This window comes from Triticum dicoccoides, chromosome 6B (genome assembly GCF_002162155.2).
Source record: "Triticum dicoccoides isolate Atlit2015 ecotype Zavitan chromosome 6B, WEW_v2.0, whole genome shotgun sequence".
NCBI lineage: Eukaryota > Viridiplantae > Streptophyta > Magnoliopsida > Poales > Poaceae > Triticum > Triticum dicoccoides.
Genome location: NC_041391.1, coordinates 663,330,065 through 663,341,683, shown reverse-complemented (window position 1 = coordinate 663,341,683; position 11,619 = coordinate 663,330,065). Strand labels below are relative to the sequence as shown.

The following is an 11,619-nucleotide window of genomic DNA, read 5'->3' as shown; positions in this document are numbered from 1 at the left end:
GCCTGGGAAAAATTTATAAAGCCACGCCCAACATTGCCACAGCGATCGGGGGCAACAGGAGGCCCCAACTGTAGCACCTAAGACTCCCCAAACAGTTCGAGCAAGTGGACACGCGAAGAACAGATGATTAGCATCTTCCATACTATTGCAGAAGGAACGGGCAGGATTCCCAGACCAGTTCCTTTTCCGCAAGTTATCCCGCGTGAGCACAGCATTTTGAAACAATTGCCACAAGAAAATCTTAATTTTTAAAGGAATACTAGCTTTCCAAATCCATTTATAATTCAGACCAGTTAAGCCCCTCAAAGCCACGCATAAACTGATTTAGTGGAGAATTTCTTCTTCTTATTAAGGTTCCAGAAGATTACATCAGGGGAGGTGTTCAGGATAAATTTCTTAGCCTCAGAAACCACCCAATCCCACTGATCATTAATCTCTCCAAACAATCTACGTCTGAACCCCAGTTTGTATTCTTTTGCCACAAACTCAGCAATAGTCCCATCCTGATCTTGACATATACTGAATAATACAGGCAGTTTATCTCGCAAAGGTTTTTCATCCAGCCATGGGTCGTGCCACACCCTAGCCGGATTACCACTATTGATCTGGACGGCCCTCCCAGCCATATATGTCTCTTTGACTTTCATTATTGCTTTCCGGCAGGGGGAATCTGAAAAGGGGCTACGAATATTAGCTACAGTCTTGTTTTTAAAGTATTTGGCACGAATAGTGCGTTGCCACAGCCCATCACTAGTATCGAGCTTCCACCACCATTTCACTAAGAGACTAATATTTTGCTTATGGAGATCTTTGATCCCCAGACCCCCAATACTTTTGGACCTACAGACCCTAGCCCACTTCACCATATGATAAGCACGCTTCTTGTTTTTTCTCCTCCAAAAAAATCTTCTACGGTGTCTATCCATTTTGTCAACAAAAGTTTTGTTGAACAAAAACATTGACATAAGATATGATGGGATCCCATCCAGACTAGAGTCCAACAGGGTTAATCTAGCCCCAGATGATGCTGAATATGCAACCCAAGCATCAAGTTTTTTTTATCATCTTAACGTCTAAAAAGTCCAACTCTATATTTTTCAGAGTGGAGTATGTGATCGGGGCACCCAGGTATCTCATGGGTAAAGTACCCACCTGACACCCAAACATCTCAGCATAGATTGCATCAGTCTTATTATCCCCACCTATAACAATAACCTCACACTTATCAAAGTTAATTTTCAACCCTGACATGAGCTCAAACAGATATAGCAAGAGTTTGACATTGACTGCCTTGTCTATGTCATGCTCGAAGCTTATAACTGTATCGTCCGCATATTGTAAAATACCCACACCATCCTCAATAAGATCAGAGGCCAATCCCTTGATGAGGCCATTTTTTTGGGCAGAAGTCATCATCTTAGTTAAGCATTCTGCCGCAAGATTAAAGAGGAAAGGGGAGCGCGGGTCTCCCTGCCTGACCCCTTTCACGCTTTGTATATATGGTCCCAGCTCATCATTGATTTTAACACTAACCGTCCCATTCTTAAGAATTTGAGATACCCATCCACACCATTTTTGGTTAAACCCACATTTTTTATGACATTCAAGCAAAAACTCCCAATTGACTTTGTCATACGCTTTCTCGAAGTCAAGCTTAAGGATAACCCCGACCTGTTTTTTAACATGAGTATAATGCAAAACTTCATGCAAGGATAATATGCCATCCACAATATGCCTCCCTTTGATGAACGCGTTTTGTTGAATGCTAAAAAACTTATGAGCATATTTACTGACCCTAATGTCCATAACCTTGGTAATAAGCTTGTATGGACAACGTAGCAAGCAGATTGGCCTATATTGTTGAATCTTACTAGCATCATCAGACTTAGGCAACAGCGTAATAACGCCATAATTCAGCCTTTGTACATCCAATCTCTCCTCATAAAACCATTCAAATAAGGCCAATAATTCCGGGGCTACAACTTCCCAACAATGTTGATAGAATTCAACAGGGATATTATCCGGTCCAGGGGCACGGTTAGATTTCATATCAAAAAGGGCCTTTTTAATTTCCTCAATAGAGAAGGGACGTGTCAAGTCATCATTCTCCTCAGGGGAGATTTTCTCCTCTTGTGACCAAAGGTTTTCATCTATATGGCGTAGATTACCCGGAGCTGGTCCAAAGAGATTTTTATAGTATTCAGTAGCATGAGCTAAGAGATTCTTAGTCCCTTCTATAATAGTCGATCCACACTCAATAGAAACCATCGAGTGTTTCCTACGTCTCCCATTGGCTACTTTATGAAAAAAAACTAGTATTGTCGTCGCCTTTCAGTAGCCACCTCTCATTAGAGAATTGGTGCCAATAAAGTTCTTCCTCCATATACATATCATTCAGCTCGATCAATATTTCCAGCTTTCTGGTATAAGCCTCACCACATAACCCAACATTTTCCTCAAGCGTTTCTAGTTCTTGCAACTCAAGCTTGATAATATTTCTCCTAATCTTGTTGTGCCCAAAAATGTTGGAGCCCCACCCTTTAAAAAACTTCTTAATTCTTTTCAGCTTAATATTCAGGGTATCTATGGGATCATCAGTATACACAGGCTTCGACCAGATATCAGCAACCAAAGGTATAAAGGCTGGATTATTCAGCCAGTTATTATCAAACCTAAAGCACCTATCCCTGGTGCTCTAGCTGCAGCCCGCCCCCCATCCAACAATAGGGGATTGTGGTCAGATAGGTCTTTAACCAATTTACTAACCGAGACTAGAGGATATAGATCCTCCCATTCAGGTGACATTAAAACTCTATCCAGCTTTTCCAGAGTGGGATTCTCCTGTTTGTTAGACCACGTGTATGCCCCTCCAGACATGCAAATCTCCCTAAGCCCAAGTAAATGGATGACAGAATTAAACACATCTGAGAAATGAGACATGGGAGTCTTTTTATTCTTCTCACCACTGTGACGAAGTATATTGAAATCCCCACCCACTAAGTAAGGTATATGAGTAACATGACACATATGAGATAGTTCAGCAATAAACTCAGGTTTATTTTCATCATGAGCTGCTCCATACACTACCATCAAGGACCAGCTACATTTCACATTTTTATCAAATAAATCCAACTGAATGATATACTTGCCATGCTTAACAGCAATAATATCAAACTTGTTCCTACTAACACCACATAGAATGCCTCCAGATTTTCCCCTAGAGGGAATCCATTCCCAATAAAAATTTTGCCCAGGGTCTAACTTCCTAAAAAAGGAAGGGTTATAAGAACTTTTCATAGTCTCTTGAAGACCAATAAAATCAACATCATTGGCATCAATCATATCAGTGAGACAGGTAGACATGCCTTTCTTACCTGCCCCCCTACAGTTCCAAAATATTCCTATCATTTATATCTTTCAGGTTTCCCCCCTCCCTAGTGGGTCTGCCAGGATTCAGGGCATCCCCACCATTCCCTTTTTTCTTTTGACTCCTAGTAACAGGTCTATCAGTACCTAGAGGAGATAGGATAGTTACTTTTTTCTTATATTGTGGTTTTTTCCTTTTCTACCTGGATTGCACAAGGGTATAAAGTTCATCATCCTCTATACTTTCATTATCCCATGTTAATAGCAGAGGAGTATCATTTCCCAAACCATCATTGATAGTAATAGGCTCAGGATTATTCTCAACTTTCTTTTCAGGAAGTAAATTTCTAGATAATTCTAATTCACGCAACACATCAATTGTAGCAAAGTTATCATCAGGTATTTGGACCCCATCATGGAGGCCCAGACGATAATAGCTTCATCAGACAAGGCAGAAAATTGATTGCTCGAGTGTAACATGTTTTTATCTTCAGCATCGCGTTTCTTAAGCATGTTGGTAGATGTCTCCTCCACATGCATCAGCTTCTGGAGTTGCCTACGCGACGCCCTGCCCTCGTGAGCCGCTGCTTCATGGATTGGGGATCCAGATGGAGATTCTACAGTATATTCACTGCAGCTCCCCCCCCCCTCCCCCCTCTGCATACCCTTCTTCAAGAGGCATAATATGAGGCAGAGATGGCCACACCACATAATCTGACAAGGGAGGAAATGTTTTTCCATAAGTGTCCCCAGCATAGTGCAGAAATATAGGAGAAGAGGGAACAGGGGTTTGGATGATATCCCAAGCACCTTGTTTCATGTTGTCAGTAGCATTAGGAGACTTACTCACATCACCCTCCTCCATTTCTTCAGAATTTTTCCCATATAAATCTTCTTCCACAGGAGAATCAGATAGGACATATTTTCAGCTGCATATTCTCTGGTCATAGTGTCAATCAATAGTTCATTATGGTTCCCCTCATCACTTTCCCCTTCCTCCTCATTCTCAGTCACTTGCAGCCAACCTCTGCACTCCCTTATCATATGTTTGAGATGTATAATTCCCAGCCCTGGATATGCTAGTTTCCCCTTGCCCATCAGAATAAGCAGGATATGAGTCCACCCTGGCTTTCTTTGGGAAGGAACGAGAGGCACTGTTGTCCACAGTAACAGAGAACTGATTTTTTTTCGCCTCCCACAGACACAATTTTTTCAACTTCATAGAAAAAGTCATAAAACTGATCACCCAACATATTAGATATACTAAATCTAGAACCGTTTAAATTTTCTGGTTTGTTTGAGTTTTTTGGCAGTTTGAACTGGTAAATAGGGTGATGACATGTGCTATTTCATTGGGACCTGGATTGGTAAGCTTCTCGGGACGGGTGCACGCTGCATTTTTCTGCAATTTAATTCTTGGTCAAACGACGTGCGTCCTGTTTCTCTGAACAAGAGCTGTATTCTTGGCTGCATGCGGTCAATGGACGTGATTTGTTGACTGCGTGCATGTACTAATGGATGAGCAGCGCAGTGCATGGCATATGGAGTTGCATGCGGAGCCGGCTCCTCTAACTTACCTCTTACCAAGTTAGGAGCCTAACATAGCCCATATCCACCGCACAAATCAGATCCAATGGCTCTCCTTTTCCCAGTACTTTCCTGCCGCTGTTGCCTTACCTCGATTCACGCCGCCACTGCCTCTCGCTCGATTCAGGCCGCCGCTGTATCTCGCTCGATTCAGGCCGCCGCTGTATCTCGCTCGATTCAGGCCGCCGCTGCCTCTCCCTGATCCAAGCCCCTGCAGCTGTTGCCCCTCCCTTTATTCAGGTTGTCGTTGGTCTCCATCACGGACGAGTGCGAGCTGGATCGAGTTGATGGCGGCGCAGCGAGGGGAAGGTGGGGCGACGCCGCACGGAGGAAAGGGCAGGCTGGATGGGCTCGCGCAGAGGAGAACCAGCAGCAGACCGATGAGCTCGGACGGCTGATGAGGAGGCGAACTCGTGGGAAAGAAGGTAGCGCGGCGGCGTTGTTGGACAGTGAGGTGCTTCTGAATTTTCCTCAATCCTATATTTGTTGTCTGTATCACTTATTCAGTATCACAGGAACAGAACACTCCTATATCTTTTGTTTGTATCACTGCATGTGATTTCCTCAATGAAGAAATGTGTACACCAAGTTTGATTTGAGATCGTGGGTGATTTTGATTTGATCCATGGAGGAGCTCATGTATCTAGGAAGTAAAAAAAGGATCTTCCAGAAACAAAATTAGTTGAACAAAATTACAAGTTTCATATTTCCCGTACAACTTGAAGGTCTACAAAAGTTCAACAATTGAAAGTCTACAGAAGTTCAACAAAATAATGATTTTCTGATGTTCTCCAAAGCATCATAATTTGAATATATTCTTAGGATATATGCCTCCCGTGCAGGCTCTCGTACTAGGCATATTCAATAGTTCAGTGAAGTTTGTAATGTGCTCATATCCTCGCAAGTCTTCCTCATTCAGAGTTTGCACCGTTGAATGATTTTCTTTTGTCTTGAACTCCGTTTTTTCCGCTTTGTTATCTGTTGCAAGTGATAGTTTGAATATTAGTACTTGAGTAAACTACATTTGAATGGTACAATGTGTCAATGGTACCTTGGATAAGGGTGGTGCGGTAGTTGTGGCTGGTCCTATCTTCTTTCTTTTGTATTGCCTTTCAGTCCAATCTTTCCGTCTTTTGGAATTTTTTTTGTCTGCCTTGTTAACTTCCTTCTTTTTTAGGCACGCAGCAGCCAACAAATCAGTTGTTGCTGGAGGAGTCACTTTGGCATTGAACAAATCGTCTGATGCTGGCGAAGGCACTTCTGCATTCAACAACCGTTGTTTCACTTCCTTACTAAGGTTATCAAGTGTATTGTCGATCAAAATACAACATTCTTCAGAATGTGATGCTTCAGTTGCCAAGTTATTAAATTTGTGCGATAGGCCATTGTGGTGGAGCACTGCCTCTATATTTGGATCTGCAATCACAATCCTTCCATGACTATCCTTAACAGATCCTGCTCGTGCTTCTCGAGTCCATCGCTTCAAAATATAGTGTGATGGAAGCAACTTAATGTTCATCAAGTCAAGAACTTTTAAAGCATGCGCACACAATATTCCTAGTCTATCAAACTGACCACAACTGCATGATGATGTTTGTTCCACAGGGTTACCAGTAACTTCCCATTCTTCTTCAAATATTGGATGCTCAAAAGGATATCCAATTTTAACCATGTATTTGTATTGTCCATCTAGTGCTTCGGCGCATGCTGATATAGATCTCTGGTATTCCTTCTGAAAAAAATCATTATAGCAGGAGTATAAAGTGTGCCGACTTGCATCAACATTGGGGTCTTCATTTTGATTCTTGGTAAGTACTTCCTGGAATCAAACTCTGAATTGACCTCAACATCTCTTTTTACTTTGACAGCTCTTTCGAAGTGCTGAAAGAACCGGGCAATGTCTAAATCTGATTTCAGATGATGCTTTAAGTCATTGTTGAGACTCTCACTTAGCTGTGTGCTCCGCATACCCAAGGTAAATGCATTTTTCATGAAACATTCTGCCCACTTCTCTTTTACTTTGTAAATACCGTCGAACCAAGTTTGTGTTGGCACTTGAGCCCTCATATTTTCAAATGCTTCCTCAAATTCTTCTTGGTGCACATGTTGATACATGCAAGCACTGAAATCTGCAAGAAGAGTTGATTCTTTATCCATATAACTAGATAAATGTTTGACCGCATTTTGCATAATGTGGAAAGTACATAATCCATGCCGTGTTTCCGGGAAAACATACCCAACTGCCTTTCCCATTGCATAGTCCTGATCAGTATATATGGTTCTAGGATGCTTCTCATTGTGTGCTAATAAGAAAGAATCAAACAACCATTTAAAAGATTCAAATGTCTCATCATAGAGGAGAGAAGCACCGAAGATAACAGTTTCTCTAAAATGGTTGAATCCAACGAACACACCAAATGGCCGATGTTCCTTATTTGTTCCAAAAGTGGTGTCAAAGGTCATGACATCACCAAGATGAGCATAATCAATTATCATCTTAGCATCAGCCCAAAAAATGTTTGTTATTTTTTCATCACAGTCCAGCTGTAAAACATATTTGAATGCTGGATTCTCTGCAGCTCTGTCTTGAAAATACTTCAACATGCTACCCGCTTCACCATACTTAAGGTCCCTTTGACGCTTAGTTCTCAAATGATTCTTGTGATCCCGAGGAGTGTAACTCAGATTACATGATCCACCAACCCGTCGACTAGCAAACTCCATGAGCAGCTTTTGGTGCAATACCAGAGTAATCAGCACATTCAATTTCAAAAGCCTGCACATTAGAGATCACTCTCTTTGATAGCAGTAGGTGGGATGCTTCTGGCAGTTGAAGTGTGTGATTGTGTTCAAGAAAAAGATCAGATATTGCCCAATTACCAGCTTCACGATTTATTGAAAGGGTCATATGAACTCTACAGTCAATTCTAGTCTCAGCTCTTGGATTCTTAACAACATTATCTCTTTTGTCTATTGCCTTTTTACCCTCTTTAAAACAAACATATTTGCAGGAGGTGACCTTCTGATCAAATTTGCTTATGTTTTTATACCTTTGTCTGATGCTAAACCCCATCCTTCCTCCATAATATCCCCAAAAGTTCCAAGCCTCATCTAGGGTGTCAAACTTCATGCCAAGCTGAGGTATCCAAGTAGGCAATACATTTTCTCTGTAGAATGCACAAGTACAGAAAATAGTGTCATTCATTTGCAAAAATAGAGAGGAATCCAGCACAAAATCAAAAATGTTATTCTCACTTACTTGTTTGAATCTGCTTCTGCTTGGTTCTCCATTAGAGATTGACTCCAATAATTTGAACTCTTAGCAAATTTAAGACCTGTACTTGGTTCTTCCAATTCGGACACTCATGCATGAAGAAATGTGAGAAAGAACAAGAAAAGGTGAGGAAGGAAGGAGAGAAGTGTGGGAGCTGTGGTCCTAGCGAGAATGTGTGGGAGCTGTGGTCTTATTTTGGCGGTAAAGTGAGCAGAAGCTTTCATTTTCCCTCCAAAACAGAGCAGCGGTGGAAGTAGTACAGAGCTGTAGCAAGGAGTAGTACTGGGAAAAGGAGAGCCATCGGATCTGATTTGTGCGGTGGATATGGGCCATGTTAGGCTCCTAACTTGGTAAGAGGCAAGTTAGAGGAGCCGGCTCCGTTGCATGCATGGTTCTATCTGCCTCGGGATATCTGGATGTGTGTCGATTTGTGCATGTGATCGACTTGGCTAGGCCCGACGCGTTGCGTGCGCTTGGTCCCGCAGTGCATGTTGTTGATTTCGCCACGTATATTTACCTGGGCTATTACACGTATAACATGTAAAAGGTCGGCACTGCCTAAAAACAAAGACGCGGCAGCCCCTAAACAAGCGGTGGCACCAGGGCGTGACGTGACGAACTCCATGCAGCCATGCAGGCAACGCAATCAATGGGAACCAACACGTATAGAACATGTTTCCGAACAGTATGCAAATCAAACATGCCTGCATGCAGCATGCAACCACGGACCAACCACGCCGTGCCGCTGTTGCCGTATATTCTGGAGGCTGCTGATGGTTTCGGTAGATTAGTACAATTTTGCTTCGTGTTTCTGGTCCTTCCGAGCCCTATAAATACGTGCTTTGCACCTATGTCTTTCTCCATCTTGTATGGAGATGGCTTGTGGCCTGACGCGTCCTGGTGCTGCTTTGCGTGTCTGCGCGGCTGGCATGATGCTGCTGCTGCATGTGTGGTGTATAGGCTTGATGCTTGCAGGCCGAGCAGCACGCCGGCGACGTACCCTACTACCGAGAAACCACTTTGGAGTGGTGCATCTGCACAACCGGGCAGGAACGTAGAGGCACTCATGTTCTGCTTGGCGGTGGTTGTCCACGCTGCGCCCCTTCTTTCTTTCTCCCGACGAGGATGGCAGCGTCGTGTCCGCGCGCCCGCGGCCTTCAGTCGCGAGCAGCGCCTGTTGCACTTGAGGCCGGCCTGCTAGCCGTTTTGTCGCCGACAGCCGACTACGCCGAGGATCGCCGCGAGCTCTCCTGCCGAGAGGCACCCAGTGTAGCGGTAGGCCTGTAGCGACGCCGCCTGCAACAGCCTCCAATGATGCTGCTCTTCATAGTCGCAATTCAACCAGAGAAACCGAGCGGTGCCACTGCAGAAGGAGAGGTCGTGAGTCGCGACGATGCAGCAGGCGACCCAGAGCGGGGAGGCGTGGCTTCGGCAGCAGGAGAGCATGTTGGCGCCATGGACGTGGCCGTCGCACGGCTGGCAGGGCCCCGCAGCGTCTGCCCGGCAGTACACCACGGACGCCGCACAAGCAGCACTCCGCGCTGTGGGCACCATGCATGTCGGCAGCAAAGCCCTGGCACCCTGTACAACTACACACTTATACTTACTAGATCATGGTTGACGCGCGTTGCTGCGCCCGTCTATTTTGATGATAGAATGATAGAAAAAAATCTATTAATACGAAAGTGATATACATAAACAAAACATGGAAGTTGTAATTGCAATAATTAATCTATATAGTTGTTAAGATACGAGTACATGTTAAATTGACATGAACCAATATATATTGTCCAATCTTCAATGGAGTAACTTAGGCATGGTTAAGTCTTGATTATCCGGGTCAACATATGCTATTTCATAAGAAATGAAAATATTCAGTAATTGCGATTGTTAAAGATATTGTGTAGGTATATCCATATAGGCACCGAATAGATAGGATGCGACAATATCAAGTGGCAAACACCTTAGTTGAACAATTTCTTCTTTAAAATAAGTATATGTGTTGTAATTAGTACAAGGATTGTTAGGAAGTAACATATACAAGGAACACACACGTAGTTCTCATGCAACGAGATGTCTCATCTAAGACTCTTAAGGCCAGGAGATATGTACGCAGCGTAGTATCAGTGAGCCTCCAAATCCGAAGATGGATACCGAACAACAACAGGGCACTAAATCTGAGATGTTGTATCAGCGGCACAAAATTAACAACAGGCCATTTCTCCATGATTTCAGCTTGCGTAAATCATATTTTCATGTTGTGTAAAAGCAAAAAAAATTACTGCACGTAAGGTAAAAACTACACAAGAGAGAATCACCACCCAAACTTGTCGAATAGATACTTGTCAAATTAACTATAATATCAAAAGGGCCGAAATTCTAGAGCTACCCCAAGGAGTGGATGAAGTACCATGAAGAACCATCCGACACTAATGGCAGAGGTCTCGTGTTCCCTATGTCAGATCCAAATGTGAATCTTGGGCTGATGTATCCATGGCTATCCCTGGTATTTTAGATGGAGTGAGGAGCATGATTCCTTCATGCCGCTAATGAGGGACTCACAACAATCTGAAAACATGAAGAGATGAGGTATGGCAGCCCATTGAACTAATTTACCTCCTTGCAGACATTGCAGATTTTCAAGTGAAGATTTCCACAAAACTTAATATGAGAACCAGACTCCAAGATTATTTTCCCAGAGAACCAGGAGTCTTGGATGAACACCACATGTACAAATATGTGACTGGAAAGGCAGACACAATGAAATCGGGTAAAATAGGGAATCATCGGGAAAAGAAAAATGAAGACAGAGTGAAAACCTAGCCGAAAACCATAGTTGCAGAAGGATCTGTGGGGGTGGGAGAGCGTCACCCGACGAAGCTCACATAAATACAGGCGAGAAACTGATGAATCTGGGGAAACAATATCTTACTTAATTAATCGCTGCCGGTGAGTTGCGCACATAAGCTCCCATGAAGGATTTTAGGAACTGATGACTGATTACCTCCCGGCGGATCAACTTCACATGCCTGCTTCACCGAACAGCCACGGTGCCGCTTCGCCTTTCCCTGCAAATCAGTTCTATAATGGAGGCACACCGTATCGTTTGGAGCTAAAGCACAGTGGGCGTGGGACGACATCGGTCGCATCGGCCAGATCACAGTGCAGTCAACATGAGCCATCTTCGGCCGTCACGGGATGCTTGCATCCGTGCGAACGAAAAGAGGGTTGTACAAGCTTTGTTTCTGGCTGGACAGACGGAATGGTAGGAGTCTGTTACCAGAGCAGTGGCAATCATAACAAAGCGAGCTGGCGTGGGCTAAAGAAAACCTGACAGCCGAAAACACCCAAAGCTGACGATCCGACGGCTGCGAATGCTAATGGCCTGCAGT

The 11,619-nt window shown here is 43.6% G+C and overlaps 1 protein-coding gene across 1 annotated transcript; it reads right to left on the bottom strand.

The window, feature by feature from the left end:
* Nucleotides 1-10,191: 10,191 nt before the first annotated feature.
* On the bottom strand, nucleotides 10,192-11,613 carry LOC119325896. Its single transcript, XM_037599617.1, has 3 exons — nucleotides 11,232-11,613; nucleotides 10,844-11,139; nucleotides 10,192-10,730 (listed from the first exon to the last, which is right to left on the bottom strand). Exons 1-3 carry the CDS (start codon nucleotides 11,407-11,409, stop codon nucleotides 10,725-10,727), a joined length of 480 nt encoding a protein of 159 aa, XP_037455514.1. The 5' UTR covers nucleotides 11,410-11,613; the 3' UTR covers nucleotides 10,192-10,724.
* Between the last annotated feature and the right edge of the window lie 6 nt (nucleotides 11,614-11,619).